Here is an 18,091-nt window from a genome sequence, read left to right on the forward strand (position 1 = left end):
CCTGTCCTAGACTAGAACCATGTCAAATTAACAAATTTACCCTTAAAAAGAAGTTAGGAGGAGAGGAGAGAATGTTATAGGTTTTCCCCATCCTACATCTATTTAATTACTTTTAGTGAACCCTTTGTTTAATAGCCAAGATTAAATATGTGATGATTCTTTTAGAGATGGAGCTCAGAGCATCAGGAATGTGCTTCCCACACCCATGTGGACATTTAAAAATTTTTTTTAATTTAAACAATTTTTAATTTTATTCATGCACAACCACCACAGAGAAAAGACCCAAAAGTTGAATCTCAGATTTCCACAAAGAGATTGAGTCCAAGTGAAATAAAACCCAATGATTTCCTCTCCCTAATCACATTTTTAAACTCATGTGTACTAATGGGGTCTCATTCCATACTTAAGTATAAACTGTTTCTTTTGGAAGCCTCATTACTGTGGTACCTTTTTAAATACCCCAACCCTATTATGGTCCTGAAGTTCTATAAAGTCAACCCAAAACATAATGACAGCAACATCACATCTTTGCTAAAAAAATCGGAACCCCACAGGACAGCTAGTCAGTGGCCTTTTCCAAGCGAAAGGGAAGCCCCGACCATGTCAGACTTATTACCTGTGGAAATGTGTAGGTGGGAACAAAAAAGAGAACATTCTCTTGTTTAACTTCACCAGGACATCAATCATGCCAATCCAGTTACCCAGAGTCAACAACTCATAAACCCATAAATTTATGCTCAGTTCAGAACAACTTCTCACCTGTCTCTCATTTTGGAGGGAGGTATATGAAATACAGCTGCCTTGTCCTGCCTGGAGTGGCTCGGTTGGATGGATGTCGTCCCGTACACCAAAAGGTTGCTGGTTGGATTCCTGGTCAGGGCACTTGTCTGGGTTTCTGCCTCCATCCATGGTGGGGAGTATGCAGCCAATCGATGTTGTGCTTTCACATCAATGTTTCTCTCTTCCTCTCTCTCTAAAAATCAAGAAACTATTCTTAAAAGTATATTTAGCTGCCTTCTTGCAAAAATTAGAATTTTCAATGGTGGCATCTCTAGCACTGACCTTCCCAAGACTCCATTTTCCCTTTCCATTCTTAGAAATCTCTTGATCCCTTCCTCTCCATTTCTAAAAATTATATTATGGAAATGTTAAACATACAGAAGTAGAGACTAGTATAACAAACTCTCAGGTATCCATCACCTAGTTTAGGGAATCGACATTCCACTTTATTATTAGCTGGACTTGTGCTAGGAACTGCCCAGGCAGGCCTCCTCCAAACGCGCTTTAATTTTCACCTCTCAGCCCTTTCTCCTCCCTCCTTTCTCTTTCTCCTGCATATTCAAAATTCTAGCCTTGTCAATCTTCCCTCATTCCACAAACACCCTATGCCAGCAGTTCACAAACTCAAAAGCCTGCAGGAACCACACTCTCCTCACTTGTGGGCAGAGCGACCACCGTGCTTGAAGGGGTAAGGCCCTATTGCAATCTTCTTTCTCAAGAAAAATCAAGAATCTGAATTTTTAAAAAAATAAAAATCACCATTTCAAATCAAAGGGGATGGATGTGCTAACTAACCTTATTATGGTAATTCTTTCACAATATACACATATATCAGACTGTATGTGTTAAACTTACACAATGTTATATGTCAATTATTTCTCGATAAAGCTTGGGGAGGAAAAAAAAGGGAAATAAAGCATGTTACATTTTTTTCATTCTTGGGGGAAATTTTTTGTGTGTGCGCATGAATACTTCAGGCCAAACCAAATACATGATGGTGAGAGGTATTTAGTGCCCAAGCCACCCACCTATAGCAGACCTGATGGAATGCATCACACCCCCTTGGCCCACCTAATTGCACCAAACACTCATGCACCTTGCCAGCATCCCTCATCAAACTTGGGGTGGCTTCCCTTGGCTTTGCTACTGCAGGCTTTCAAGGAAGCCTCATGCACAATTCAGAAAATCTGAATGTGGGGGTCATTCTCCCATGAGCACCTCCCACCAATAGGTGAAGGAGTTTGTGTATCCAAGTCCCAGCATTCCTGTCCTCTGGGGGTATAATTCTGAGGCCCCTTCTAAATTATTCCTTGGGGAGACCCATGGGACAACTCCAGTCGCCCACCATGCTAACAGGCTCATTAACACATCCTTCACTGGTCTTGTCTCATTTTTCCACTTTCTCATTCTACTTTCTGGCATCATCTCTCAAGCAAGCTTCCCACACCAAGTCCTGTGTCAGTCTGTGTTCCAGGAACCCAACCATCAGTTGGAGGGGTGCTCTGACCTCCAGGTTTCACACATGCTGTTTTCTCTGCCCCTGTTAATTCTTCATTTAGTTCTTACCTCTTCTTCAAGAATCTGCGTAAAGATCATTTCCTCTGGAAGACGTCTCTGGCCTTTCCTCTCTCCTAATGCTGAGGGATCCTGCTGCACTGTTTCCACAGCCACAATGCTGACACCAGGTGTCAACTGGAAGCTCCAAAAGAGAGGAATGGTGGCCTTCTTACCCTCCATCACATGCCTAGTACTATACACAATGGCTGGCATAATACAGGTTTTAAAAATATTTGTGGAATGAATAAAATTATATTGGAAATAGTTAAGAAGTTACCATGCAAAGAACCTAATACTCTCTTCAAAGTTTTAACAGTATGTTCATTGGACCCTAATGACCCCATTCTCATTCTTATTTTGTAGGTGAAGAAACTGAAGCTCAGAAAACTCTTGACTCAGACTGGACTTGAACTCATGGACATTTTCTACTTGGCTACCTGATACCTTGAGTCTTTGTGCCCAACATTAAAGTGACTAATAGGAGTAGTAAGTCAGTTCCTGAGGTTAACAATTTCCGATAGTGGTTCAATCCTGGCAGAGCTATCCCCAGTGGAGGTGGGGGTAGGGGGGCAGGTGGAGAAAAGTATGTCAACTAGACTTAACTTGAATTTCAGGAGTTGCCTTTTTAAAGTCCCTTAGGAACATTTAAAGAGCACAAACCTAAATCCACAAAAGACTTAAAGCAAGTTTTTTGTTGCTTTAAATTTCAGCTATTGTAATTTTTTTTTTGTCTCTAGAAGTTCAATTTGTCTTTTTTTATACTTTCCATTTTTCTTACATGTTTGTGCTTTCTTCTGCCTTCTTTAACACATGGAAAATGTTTATTATAGGTATTTTCACATCTTTGTCTATTAATTCTATCACCTGCTTCACTTCTGGGCTGTGTCTAACTTTGGTTTTCTTTTTTAAAATGAGAATGTTTTAGATCAATTACTAAGATCACTCTTTGGGATAACTAGTAATCTTGAAAGTTGCATTGTCATTAGTAGGGTATTAAAAATAAGATCTTTAGAAAAAGATCTAAATATATTTAGTTCAATGTAATTTAGAATTAGGGGTGATACGTAAGTGAAGAGAAAAACTTAAGGAACAGGAAATAAGTTTCTCATGTCAACATAAACATCAGACACAAACCATAACTGACCACGCACTGACTTTTTCCTCTATTTCTAAAGAAAAGGTTTAAAAGTTTGGGCCTGGATTAGACATTGGTGACTGAATACAATTGCATTTCCAAAAATTTCCTTGACTTCAATAGCTTATGTGTTTGTTAAAACAAGAACCCAGATTTACTTAGTTTTACATAAACACAAAACATTTGCTAAACCAACCATTTCAATTTTAGAAGAAACATGTGGACGAACACACAGGCTCCAAAAGGCATTAAAGGGAAAACAAGTGCTCGTGCAGCTTAAACTTCACCTATTTGCTGTTAAAGCATCTGGTGCAAATCCTGTTTTCTTGCAACTCCACCTGAAACTAGAATGGCTATCTCTGTTACACAGTCCAGAAAACCGAAGCTGGTGGGTGGAAGCAAGACTGGAAATCTGAGGTCCTGGGTAACTTCCTGGTTACCACTAAACTCTAGCTGCCAAGAGTAGAGAAGCATTTTGAAATTTTGGTTATTTCAATTCACCACATGAGTAACCAAATTTAAAACTCACTCAATTAACTATGATAGTTACCGTGGAATCCTGCTTAAGCCAGAGTCGGTCAAGACTGTCTCAAGATTTATTTAGCACTTTTACATAGAAAGGGGCTCAGGGTTAAACCGTTTGAACTCCTAACATGGTATCACAACTGGGTTCCTGAAGACTATGCTCCTAAGAAAGCATCCTGCTAAGTACTGTGCTTGCCCCTCAGGACGAACTGCTGGGTCCTTACTAAATGCAGCTGGCGAGCATATGGAAGGCAACCGATTGATGTTTCTCTCTCTCTCTCACTTCCTCTCTCTAAGCATGTCCGTAAAGATTAAAAAAATAAAGAAAGAAACAGAACAATACCAGCCCCTTTGTGTTCTCTTATTAAGTTTACTTTCTAAGGCAGCCTTTGGTACTTCGAATCTAAATGTGATATCAGAAGCAACAGGGAAACAATGTTCATTTTCCCACTCAAAGAACAGAAATAAGGTTTAAGGCTCACGAGGTACATTTTAAAAAATTATCTTTATTTAGGTTTCTGATTCAGCACATGTATCAAAGACTAATCAACATAAAGAAGTAAATAAGACATTAATTGGAAGTCTTACATCTCTCTACACTCTGACCGAGAATGTCAAGATTGCCACCATTACCAGAACTCCAACCTCATCAAGTTGTAGACCAGCTGTCATGAACACACAGTGTGCACGGAGGTGCAGAGGCAAAAGACAAGCTAGCACTTGGCTCTCCACTCTTCCTTGCTGATGTCTTTCTGTTTGACAGTCCACTTTGCTTTCCATGCTCAGTTCCAAATAAAGTCCAAAGCAGCCTCAGGGTCAGCCTGACCGAATACGCTTCCGGAGGAATGCATTCTGGAACTGCTGTGCCTGCAGCTTTGTTTTTGCCAGGATGAAGTTCAGATCGAGATGTACAATACAATCTAGATGACGGTGCAGACTAAGTCAAGAACTAAAGTTGAGCAGTAACCCGAGTTAAGGCATGAATGCACACACGCACACGTGCACACACACAGCACCCACACCACCATGAACATAGGATTCCTCCAATTGCCTGACGAGAGGCAACCAGGGCTTGGCAGTTAACCACAACTGCTGAGCATTCTGGAAAACGCTCCCCATAATTTTATGCTAACAGCTGTGTGTGTATGTTTTATATTTAAAAAAAAAATTAAAGAGAAATAAAGTAAACTAGAAACAAAACAAAAACCTAAAAACCCCTCATTTCTTACAATGGCTCTTGAGCATGGAACTCGTGTAGCAGCGTCAATGGCTGGCTCTTTAATAATTTGGAAATAAAAGGTTGTTTTACTATGTATTTCTTTGGTAGTCATCACTACAAAGTTTTCAGTGTTGGTTACCTAAAAGACAAGTACTAGACAGAAGATCAAGTTACACAGAGAAATTTCTTCTGTATTGATTAAGATAAAAATATTGAGCTCTCAAAGCACAAGTTACTATGCTTTTTTTCTTGTCTTACTGGGCACCCTCTACAAGCAAGGCTTCGTGCAGGAAAAGGTCATGTCTACCTAACAAGGGGTGATACATATTCTATTGTCTTACAATTGAACAGGTAACAAAAATTCACATTATCAATTATTTCTAGTCAAATCAGAAGCCAATTACAAAGGGACAGCAGCCCTTGGTGTCAAAGCCACATTCTGGTCACACATTCATTCCATGGTTGCGGTCAGTATCTCAGGAGCTCAGCATTTAAGGCTCCTTTCAATCAACGAAGGAGCAAGGTGAATGAAATCTTAAATACTTCCACCATCTGCAACTTTCTAGAATTCTGCCTAAAATGCCAGCATGCTCTTGAGAGAAAAGCAGGTCAGAGCCCAGAGAAGTGTCAGGCATCAGGTAAGCGAATTTGGTGTCGCGTAAAAGGCATGGTAACCTGGCAATGAAGTACTTATCCTATTAGCAGCACAGTGGTAGCCAAGGGTCTCTGTCAGCAAGACAGGAAAATGAAGCTACTGAAGCTACTATTGCTCCCGCCGGCCTTCGGGATGGCTTCGGATTTTTACAAAGGCCTTCCGGGAGTCAGTCCCGAGTTACCCTGGGCGAGTGGGCAACAGGAATGGCAGTAACCACGGTCGGCCCCGCGGAGAAACGGCTGAGGTGAGTCAGCTTCCCATGGGTGGGGGGGCTCTTGCCTCTCTGAGCTCGGGGTCTGAATCTGCCTTGGCAGGCATTGCCCAAGTGCGGCAGGCTCCACACGGGGTCACAAAACACTTTAAAAAGACACGAAACAGCATAAATTCAAAGTAGTAGTGTTTGTTCTATCAATTCCGAATGTCCGCAGGGAGAGGAAGTTAGATTTATGGTGAAAAGGTGCCGTCTGAAGGAGCTGTGTTCTAGTTTGAAATGAAATGACTAGCCTAGGGGACCCAGCACTCCATTTGGGCAGACGTCTGAATGTCAAGAACCTCGTCTCTAAAAGGCATTGGTCGCGAACAGCTTGCTCACTCCAAGTGCTTTGTCATTCTCCAGACGGCGATGTTCTGACTTTTGTGCTTTCAGGAGGTAATAACTACACTGACAGGAAGCAGAGGGAAGGTCACTACATGATGGACTTCCTCGTTTGAGTGCAAGACACTGTCCAACAGCACTGAAGACTATAATCTTGTAGAAGATTCTTGTAAACATAGGCCATGTTTCTCCTCTAAGAAAAACCAAGAACTGTACCATGAGGGCAAACGTCATTTGCCTGCTCTCCAAATGCCTCGGAATGGCAATGTACCAGGAGGGACAGTGAGCTGTTGGTGACATCCTCGGGTTTCAGCTGACCCCGTCTGATCATATTAAAAACCTAAAGCCTCAGTAATAATATGCCAAACTTCTCCCCCTATTTGAGAACTGTACTATGATTATGTATATTACACACACATTATAAATAAAATTTATATAGACGTACGATTTCTTCCAAACAATTGAGGAGTGACGCTCTCCGTTTGGGGGTGGGGGTGGGGGGGTGGAAGCAGGAAGAGGTGAAAAATCCTATTGTTGCTTTTACTCTCAAGTTCTTAAAATGCTAGTCAAACACTATTATTCAACAAGACTTTTTTTCTTTCTGTAACTCTTAAATATGCATTCAAAGGCAAAAATGAAGGTTTCTATACTGTACAATATTAAATATCTACAATGTCATGGTTCCTTATTTTTAGGAGTGTGTTCAATAAAGAGCTAGCTATTAGAGATGGTTGTCACAAAACATGGACTCTTAAAAATTACTGATAAATTAACTTTCAGTCCTCTGATTATATCCAACGGATACACATTCTCATCATAAAATATACATTCTCTAGGTAAGGTATTTCCGTCCACAGCATATATAAATATGCAAACACAGGTGGTAAAAATCACTTTACTACCAAAGTACAAAACAGTAACTGCCGAAAAGCAAAAATAAAGATGTTGCAGTCTTAAGAAAAGAGTGACTCACGGTGTTCCACCTCGAAGTGAAACCCAACGATTTATTTGTGCTAAATGCATGGGGATAACGTATTCAGAATATACTTCTTTGTACACACTGCACTTCTTATACTGGGCGAAATAAGCAGTCACCAATACTAATGTGCTACTTTCCTATACATCTCTTCTCTTGTCTGCCAAGCAATAAAGTACTGTGTGGCCATTATGCCAAGATATTTCTATAACATTCATTTCAAATAGTATCTTCTAATAATTTCGCACCTTTAAAATATTTGTTCAAACTCTATTTTAGGGAAACACAAATAAAGACTGGAAAGGGAAAATAGCTGTTGTTTGTTATCATCGCATTGCCTTCTGCAGCAGAAATCACACAGCACGCTCTAATCAGCCATCGCAACCACGGTGGGAGGACAACATTTATGGACGCACGTGAGAGGGGGCCAGTTTGGGAAGATGAACATTAAGGAAAAAGAAAGAATCACACTTTAATATACAATAATTACCCATCCCATGTAGGTGGAAAAGACACAGCCACGTGATCCATTACTTTTGGCTGTTTTACAAGAGACGTGGATGTTGATCTACACTGAAAATAACCTATTAAAAGGGTATCTGTAGAAAGCTCTATGAACAGTCTTGGGCACTGATCCATCTAACTTTCCATTCTCCGCTGAAAGCTAGATTTCCAAATTGTAGTGCTGAACTATTGGTATGTTTGGTAAACACCATTCTAATGGGGGGGGGGGGGGTTGGTGAGAACAGCTCAGTAATTTTTCTGCAAATTCATGGGGGGAAAATATAAAAAAAAAGATATCCCCTTTTTATTTTACAAACCTAAAAGCCAGGAAAATGAAGCTCTGGGGCCAAGCAAACAACGGCACACGGCTGCTGAATTACCGAACAACGCAAAGCAGAGGTTCCAGCCGAGGAATGGACGCACGTGTCGATTCAAGTAAAACACTGATGGAAAGAGTCGTCTGGTTAGTGTTGTAACCCACAACACTGGCTGCGTTTCCGACAAACATTTACAACACAATTAATAGTGAAGCCTAGATAACCTCAGTGCAAATAAGTCAGATCCAAATATGCCAGGGGAAGAAGCCTTTGGCATTGAGTAGACGGCTCCACGGTACGAGTCCCAACATGAGATTCAGACTAAGCACATGCATTAAGGCTGGGAGGAGGGGTGCACCGAATGTGGCGAAGGGGCGGGCTGCGTGGTGGCTGCCGAGGGGACCGCGGGCTGCATGGGTGGTGGAGGTGGGGGCGGAGGCGGCTGGACCGGGGTCTGTGTGTTGGGAGACGGAGGCGGCGTGGGCCGTTTGAATTTGTCAGGACTGTTGCTTCTCCGTGGCGAAGGCCTCTGTAGAAAGGACAGGAGCAGTAGGTCAGTTTAGGGACAGACAGCTCATTTCTTCCACAGCCTGACTCAAGAGCTGAGGCCAGTGAAATGCTGACCAGAGATTTCCTTGTCCATCCCTACTGATTTCTAAACTAGTAATGAAAACTCCAACAAAGTCAGGTTTATGACTAACACCTATGAAAAAGCAAAAACACTATGAAACTTGCCTTGACCAAAGTATTGGACTTGTCCCCCTTCAATAAATCAGTCCTAAAAGTAAGGCACAGCTGTCACACCCTCCCTTACATTAGCACTAACAAAAGTTTTCAATATCCTAAAAGCTTAAAGCTAAACCAAAAACGTTTCTGCTTTTACATAGAGCCCTCAAACCAGCAGAACAGCTTCAGAAAAACCTTAAAGCTCTTGAAGAATAGTTTCTTGTTTAAAGATTTCCTTACTGGGAATACCTTGAATGCAGTCTTGTTCTCAAACCCTTATTAGCTACATTTCCAATTGCTCTATTAGCCAACTAAATAACCAGTTCTAAAGAAAAAAAGATCCCCTGAGTGAGGTTTGAACCAGATGCACTTGAGGTTCCTTCTAATTTCAGGAGGAAAAATTCTGCGTGAAACTAGAAACAAAGCTAATTTCAGAAAGCATATTGAGGGCCAGTGAACTGTGAAGGTGCAGACAATAAATGTTCTAGACATTATGGCAACTAACAGTAATTGGTTATGGCAAGGAGCTGGCCAGAGTTCAATCAAGGCATTGGCCAGAGTTCAAAGTAAGTTTCACAAGGGTGATTTTTCAAGGAAAGCGAAGTTGAAATTTTGCTTCAGGGATAGATTTTAGTGTCAACACCAGAATTCGGTATCAGACTGTTAGGAAGTCTCTATGTAGTTTTTAAGGTGAACTGGTGGAGGGAGGGAAGAAGGACGGTGAATGTCGAAGGGCATCGATCCTGGTCTCCTAAGGAGGACCAGTGAGACCGCCATCTGGGGTAAGTGCTGCTTCCCACCACGTGGTACTCACTGTGATGCCGTGGGATGCTCCCATATGCTGCACATGAAGACCCGGGGAATTGTAGTAAGACATGCCGGCTCTCGTCAGTGAAGTTGGTGGCGTGAAACCAACCGTGTGACTTGCATATGACAGACCTGAAATATAACAAGACCTTGTAAGCATTATTTCAAACTCAAATTATCTGTTGTCCTGGACCATCTAGGAGGCTCCAAAGTGCAGAAGTTCTCAGTCACCCACAAACATGAAAAGAGATGAGGTGCACAATGGGCTCAGTGAATGGCCTGCTGGGTGACAAGGGATGTAAAAGTCAAGCCCTGGAACAGAATAGAGAACCAGAAATAATCCCATGCATACATGGTCAAATGATCTTCAGCAAGAGCGCTCAGAATTCACCATGGGGAAAGGGTAGTCTCTTCAACAAATGGTGTTTGAAAAACTGGATACCCACATGCAGAAGAATGACACTGGACCCCTAGCCCCCATGTTATACCACACACAAAAATCAACTAAAAATGGATTAAAGACTTGAATGTAACACTAGAAACTGTAACACTCCTAAAAGAAAAAAAAAGGGACAGGCTTTCTGATATTGGTCTTGGCAATAATTTTTCAGATATGACACAAAAAACACAGCCATAAAAGCAAAAATAAACATCAAACTAAAAGCTTCTGTTCAGCAAAGAATATAATCAATGGAGGTAACCTACAGAATGTGAGAAAACGTTTACAAATCATGAATCAGATCCGCAATTACTATCCAAAATATATAAGGAACTCCTACAACTCAATAGCAAATAAATAAATAACCCAATTAAAAAACGGGCAAAGGCCTATTCTCCAAAGATGACCTACAAATGACAAATAGGCATATAAAAAGATGTTTAATGCCACTAATCATCAGGGAAATGCAAGTCAAAACCACAATGAGATATCACCTTACACCTATTAGGATGACTATTATACTATGCGACAGTAAACAAAGAAGGATCTCATCCTTTGAGACAGCACAGAGGGACCTAGAGAATATTATGCTAAGCAAAATAAGCCAGTCAGAGAAAGACAAGTATCACATGATCTCAATCATATGTGGAATCTAATGAACAAAATAAACTGATGAACAAAATGGATCCAGAGACACAGAAGCATGGAACAGACTGTCAAATCTTAGAAGGAAGGCGAGGGTAGGTGAGAAGAGATCAACCAAAGAACTTGTATGCATATATGCATTGTCCATGGACACAGATAATGGTGTGGTGAAGGCCTGGGGAGGGGAGGAGGGCAGAGTGGGCTAGAAGGAGTCAATGTTGTAATAATTCCAACAATAAAGATTTTAAAAATAAATACGTAAGTAAATGAATACAATTAAAAAAATATATATGTAAATGTTGGCAAGGAATGTGGAGAACTTTGAACCATCGTGCACTGTTGGCAGGAATGTACATTGGTGCAGCCACTATGGAAAACAGTATGGATTTCCTCAAAAAATTAAAAATAGCACTACCATCTGACCCAGCCATCCTACATCTGGGCACTTATGCAAAGAAATGAAATCAGGATATTGAAAAGCAATTTGTGCCCCCATGCTCACTGCAACAGTATTCACAGAGGCCAAGATATAGAAACAACCTAAATCCTATCAATAGATGAGCGAATGAAGAAAATGTATACGTACAGTGAAATATTCTTCAGCCTTGAAAATAAAATTCTTTTTAAAGAGAACACGAATGAACCTTGAAGACATTATCTATACTAATAAAAGGGTAATATGCTAATTAGATCAGGAGACCTTCCGGACGTCTTTCCGGACAAAGCCATGGTGGTGGGACGGAGGCAGAGGCGGTTAGGAGCAAGCAGGTCAGGAGGGGAGGGCAGTTGGGGGCAAGTGGGGGGGGGCAGTTGGGGGCGAGCAGGCCGGCAGGGGGGGGCAGTTGGGGGTGAGCCAGGCCACCAGCGGGGGCATTGGGGGCCAGCAAGCCAGCGGGGGGTGGGGGGGGCAATTGGGTGAGCAGGTCACCACGCCCAGTGGTTTAAGGGCCATCCCGGAAGCGCGGCGGGTGAGCGGGTAAAAAACACTAATCCCCGATATGCGAGAGGGATATCCGACTGGCGGTTTCCGACATCACCCAAGGGGTCCCAGATTGGAGACGGTGCAGGCCGGACTGAGGGACACCCCCACCCCGTGCACAAATTTCATGCACTGGGCCACTAGTGCTAACATAAGCCAGTCACAAAAGGACAAATACATATATGAGGTATCTAAGTCAGACTCATAGAGGTAGAGAGGAGAAAGGTGGTTGTCAGGGGCTGGAGGTAGGAAGCGATAGGGAATTGTTCCATGGGCATAAGTTTCAACTATACAAGAATAAGTTTTAGAGATCTGCTGTACAACACTGTGTAATATAAGTTAAAAATTTGTTAAAAGGGTTGATTTCATGGTAAGTGTTCTTATCCCAATTAAAAAAACAAAGTGAACCCCTGCCAGGAAAAATAATGAGACAAAACCACTGTGTGTGCTCATGCACGGGTGCGATCAACCATAAGGCAAACAAAAACCATCACAGAACTTTGCAACCGCAGGATACTCAGTGAAGAAAACAAAAGCCCTATATATGTCAATGTTTCCCCAAAGAAACTGATATTCAAGGAAGAAACAAGCCCCAGCTCACTATAATGTTCTACAGTCTCCACCTAAGACCTGAGAATTATCTCCAAAGTGTTCTAAAAGTGCATGCCCAGACTCCCCTCATTATTAGACAGGGCTGGGTTGAGGTCCTAACAGTTGTTTTTTCCCAAACATTCCTAACGTGGTCATCACCCACGTGCAGTCAAGCAGTGCCGGCCATTTCTCGTTAAGTGCTGTTGGTCCAGTGGTCCAGAGCATCACTTACTTATCAGTACGTAAACGTGGCTATCTTTACATCTTTGTGTTCCCAGCATCTACCATGGTCTCTAGCACAGGTCAAGCTCCATATGGATGAATGCAGTAAAAATGGAAACAAAGGAGCAATTTGGGGAGTTTGGATAGAAATATCTATTGTCAATCAATGTGTTTCCAAGATCAGCTGTTGGATGCCAAGCAACATGAACTCTCGGTAGGGCTTGTGTTTTCTCCATTGAATATCCTGAAGGTGCAAAGCTCTGCGGTGAGTTCTGTTTGCCTCTTTTCTGAATTACATCAAAATCAGAAGCAGTTTGGGAAGCTTTCCCACATTGTACAACATGTGGAAAATGTAGCCAAGACATGGAGACACTAAGCCAGTGATTCCCAAAGTGGGCGCTACCGCCCCCTGGTGGGCGCTGCAGCGATCCAGGGGAAGCGGTGATGGCCACAGGTGCATTTGGGGGCATATATCTTTGTTTAATTGCTATTAAAATTTAAAAAAAATTAATTTCCAGGGGGCGCTGAGTAATATTTTTTTCTGGAAAGGGGGCGGTAGGCCAAATAAGTTTGGGAACCACTGCACTAAGCCTACCTTTAGCTGTCCTGTCCCAGAACTTGCTGCGCCTCCACATCCACTGTTAAGGGTTTGCTTTATTTCTTGGTTTGACTAGCAATAGGTGCTGCTTTCTATTTGATCTATTTCCGTTTCTGATTGTGGATCTTCGGCCCACGTTTACAAAATGGAGGCCGGGGGTAAAGTACAAGGTGCTGGGAGCTAAGTGGCCATTCACTGTGATGTTTACGCCGGGAGCGGGAAGAAGAGGTTTTCTTTGAACAGCTTTGGGGAATATACGATCCTAAGTCTATTTCTTAGAAAGCAATGAAATTTAAGAGAAAGGCTATAAAAGTGGATCCTTCTCCCCAGGTTAAGAGAAGCTCAGAGAGTTCAATTCATAATAACAAAAATAAGACCCAGCTTATTTTCTAGTATTACAAGGTTTATTATTATGTTAAACTGCTAATCAAAAATCTCCAAAGACTCCTACTGTTTATCTAAATTTAAAAGACTTCTCTTCTCTGGCTATTATAATTCTCTTCTCTGGCCTATGCATTTGGCTCCAAACTATCTCCTGATGTTCCCGGTCAGTGAATATCAAAGCCCTCGACCAACCCAAATCAAACGAATCAGAATCTATGGGGAACAGGATCCCAGGGCAGCAGGTGTGAAGAACCACAGTGACCTTATTTATCACTTGATTCTGACCCCCCACATCTCAGTTCATACTGTGCCCTTTCCCTGGGATAGCTTCTCTTCACACAGGACTTACTAGTAACTAATCCTCCTACCCCTCAACCCCCACCCGGGGCCAATCAGGACCTCACGCAGCCTCCTGGAAGAGGCCAAGAGCCCAGACTCCACAGCCGACTGCCACATTACCTCAGCATCTAGTTCTGCCACTTGGCATTGAGCCACTGTGGACTTTTACTCCTTCAACTGTAAAATGAGATTATCAGAGTGACCTCTCAAGGTTGTTGTGAAGATGAAATGAGTTAATATTGCAAAATGCTGAGAGTGCCTGGCACCAAGTGAGGCTCAGGAAGTGTCAGCTTATGAGGCCCATCTCAAAAGCTCTGCAAAGCTGGTAGCTCTCTGCTATTTGAACCCTCTTTTTCAAACGATTTCGCTTTTTTTAATTGTAAGTTATTTTAAAATAGTTTATAATCCCCAAGAAGCTATAAAAATCCTACAGGGTTCCCATGTACCCTTCCCCCAGCTTCCCTGAATGACATCTTACATAACCACAGCACATTATCAAAACCAGGAAACTGGCATTGCTCCAATACAGGTGACGACTATTTGGATGTCATCTGGCTTTACTGTATTCTTTGTGTGTGTGTGTGTGTATGTGTACAGCTCGATGTAGTTTCTTCACATGTACAGATTCGGGTCACTGTCACCACAACCAGGACACAGAACTGCTCCATCACCGCCCACCAAGAAACTCCTTTGAGTTAGTCCCTTTAATCCTAACCCCTGGCCAGGACCAATCTGCTCTCCAGCACTGTGATTCTGTCACAATGAGAATGTTATAGAAATAAAATCACACAGGATGTAACCCTTTGAAACTAGCTTTTCTCATTCAGCATACACCTTGGCAATCACTGGAGAATGGAATTAGAAACCATGTGGGTGTGCATGGTGGGCAGTGGGTGGGGTGCACACCCTTTTTGAAACTTAATTATTCCTCACCCTGATGAAGGCACATGAAAATATACTAATTGGGAATGTCTCTTTCTTAGTCTGTATAAAATAATGGACGACCTGAAAAACACTCTCCCCATAGCTAATCCACATATACAAGTCCACATATAATGAACAAGGAGATCTTTCCTAAGTTCTAGGAAATTTACCTTTCAAATTGTGAAACAGGATTCAACATATCTCAACAAGCTGGTGAAAATGCAAGACTGCCAATGTCGAATGGTAAGGGAGGGAGAAGAACCAACGTGCCTAAAGTGGAAATAAAAACTGCAGGAACAGCATCATTCCACTAAGGAAGTGATTCTCTGAGAACCACAAAGTCTCCCAAAAAAAAACAAAGTGAGGGAAATGGGGGTTCTGGAAGAGATTAACCAGAGACCTTATATGCAAGTATGCATAACCCTGGACAGACAAGAGTGCGGTGAAGGCCTGGGGAGGGGGCAGGAGCGAGGGGGAGGGGGGGGGGCACCTATAATAATTTCAACAATAAAGATAAAATAAATAAATATAAAATGTAAAAAATAAAGTGAAAAGAACACATGAAAATTCGGGTTTTGCTGATGCACTTATATATAGGACTGCAATGGACTAGAATAGGAGTAATTCTGCTGCCAAATAGGAGATAAAATCTACTTTGATGATATTATAGAACTTAAAATAGGATACAAATATTCTCTTAGCCTGGATAAAAGAAAAAAATCCTGGTGTTATTTATTATGTAGTTTAAGGGGAAACCAAACAAGCAAGACCCACACTATAGGGACAGGGTGTGATGAAAGTCAAAATTATGAACATAGAATATCTTCTTCAGAACACTTGTTATAAGAGAAGTTTAATGTTGCCAACAAAGGTCTGACTTTATTATTTTTTTTCAATGACCACAACATTATATTTAATGAACTGGAAATTACATGCCTCTAAAGATTTCTTTAGGCTTAAATACACAGAACATTAAACTATAGGTACTATGAATCGGCATCACCCACCAACCATAAAAGCTACTCTCCATCTTGCTTCTTCCTAAGTCATGCCTTCCTTTTAGGTCAGTAAATGAGAAAGCAATAAAGACTTTTATCATGGTAATGAAACCCAAATGCTCTTTGGGGAAAATTGAGAAGCAGCTAAGAAGGGAAGCTTTGGGAGAGACGTAAAGGCCACTGGGAAGTAGGAGAAACAGTTTCAGGAATATCCTTTGGACAGGAACAGGAGTGATGACCATGACACAGATCCAGACAGAAAGTTGTTTTTGTTTGCAAACAGCCTCTCTTTATGCTGCTGGATGCCAGAGACAGTACGCTGGACATTTGTGAGCGCACCACCACAGCCACCCTTGGTTGTAGGACTTTTGATTTCACCTCTTAAAAACGAACAAACCACAGCGTCACAGAGCTGGGCTGGGTCCTACACTCGCAAAACCAAGCCATTCCTACCTCGCGCTTTCCCTCTGGCTACCTGCGTTGCTGCAGCATCTCCCCTTTACCAACCTGAAGAACAGACAATAGGAGACCTCACCCTAACACGAGGCTCGTTTACTTTCCCAAACCAGAAGACCTTTACTGCCATTCCCCTTCCAAACAGTCACTCCTTCTCCACTCCCTGCACTACACACACACACACACACACACACACACACTTTCCCCCCACCTGTTTAAAATCTGTTTAGCAGCAAGCACAAGAAATTCAGTCTCTTCACGTCAATCACAAGACTCGACCTTTGGCTGCTACCTTTTCATTCCTTCCTCCCCTCCACTCGCCAGCCAACTGGCCTGGCCCCGCTGCTTCCTTGTTCTGCCCTCCCAGCCTGAGAGCCCCATGCTGTGCTGGGCCTGGAGCCGGAGAGCCCGGAGAGAGTTTTCGGGGTCAGATGAAGACAAGCACACCTTTGAGGGAGAAGCTTCTGAAGAGCAAAGCCAGCTCCTTCTGCATGGCCTGGGACGAGGGCCGAGTCCCACTCACGATCCACTGAAAATAGCTCTCAAAGAACCCAGTGGGAGGTGTGCAGGAAGCAGCTGATCCGTGCTTCCCTCTCATCGATGTTTCTATCTGTCTAGCCCTCTCCCTTCCTCTCTCTGAAATCAATAAACACCGAACACAGGCTTTGCAACAAGACACGCCCTTCCCCACCACTTTCTGGCCATGTTTTAACATGGGAAAAACGGTGCCTAGGTTAACTCTTTGGCGAATAAAAATTAGATAATGTAGATAGAACATAATGAAGAAGTCATAAAATATGTGCTATTTTCACCGTCCTTATATATATTTATAAATACCCAGGTCCTCAAAGTGTTCTTTGAAGCAGCATCACCATCTTATTAGTTCCCATGCTAGTGAGTTAATAAATCTTAAACCTACTTTTAAAAAAAAGGGGGGGATGTGCTATGATGCATCTTAAAAATCTACCCACGGTTTTGTCAATGCATCAGTATTTAAAATCGCAGTCAAAGATAGTCTTTTAAAAACAGTTTGGGGAGTTAAATTCCTTTTAGATTAAAAAAAAAGAGAGAGAGAAACACCAGTTCCCACTATAACATTTATACTTAAAAATTACAAGCTAAACCCTGGCCGCTGGCTGGTTTTCTCAGTGGTTAGAGCATCAGCCTGCAGACCAAAGAGTTGCAGGTTCAATTTCTGGTCAAGGACACATGCCTGCCCCTCCCACAGGGGTATATGCAGGAGGCAACCAATAGATGTTTATCTCTCCTCCTTCCTTTCCACTCTCTCTCTGAAAATCAATGGAAAAAATATGCTCGGGTGAGGATTTAAAAAAAAAACTACAAGCTAAGACTCAGTCTTGATAGTGATTTGTTTTTATGTTTCCAAAAACACATGACCACCCTCTCTCTCTGTGTTTACAAGACTTTTATCTGATAAAAGGGAACACATTCAGGGATGCCTAGTAACGCACCAGAAATCAGTCCCAGAAGCAGCGAGCACAGGTACTCACCCGGGGAGATGGGCCTGCTTGAGCTTGGAGAAGGAGTGTAAGGGATCGGGCTGGACACAGTGCGAGGTCTTAGTCCTTGTGCAGACATCTCATTAAAACACCTAAGAGGAAGGGGGAGATGATCAGCACCGCCTGCATGTCAACAGTTCTTAAGAGAGCTCTGATGAGCAAATGCTTGGGGTTCACATCCCAGTGTGTAGAGAGCGATG

At 42.3% G+C, this 18,091-nt stretch overlaps 1 protein-coding gene across 1 annotated transcript in view; it reads right to left on the minus strand.

Annotated features, from left to right (window-relative positions):
• Positions 1-4,483: 4,483 nt before the first annotated feature.
• CCDC6 (coiled-coil domain containing 6) overlaps positions 4,484-18,091 on the minus strand; it is a gene marked incomplete at its 5' end in the record, with an annotated part of 57,488 nt that continues 43,880 nt past the window's right edge. The window contains 3 exons of the mRNA XM_014456712.2: positions 4,484-8,792; positions 9,804-9,928; positions 17,883-17,983. Coding sequence (XP_014312198.2) covers positions 8,598-8,792; positions 9,804-9,928; positions 17,883-17,983 — 421 coding nt within the window. The remainder of the gene's footprint in view (positions 8,793-9,803; positions 9,929-17,882; positions 17,984-18,091) is intronic.

This window comes from Myotis lucifugus, unplaced genomic scaffold (assembly GCF_000147115.1).
Source record: "Myotis lucifugus unplaced genomic scaffold, Myoluc2.0 scaffold_62, whole genome shotgun sequence".
Classification (NCBI taxonomy): Eukaryota; Metazoa; Chordata; class Mammalia; order Chiroptera; family Vespertilionidae; genus Myotis; species Myotis lucifugus.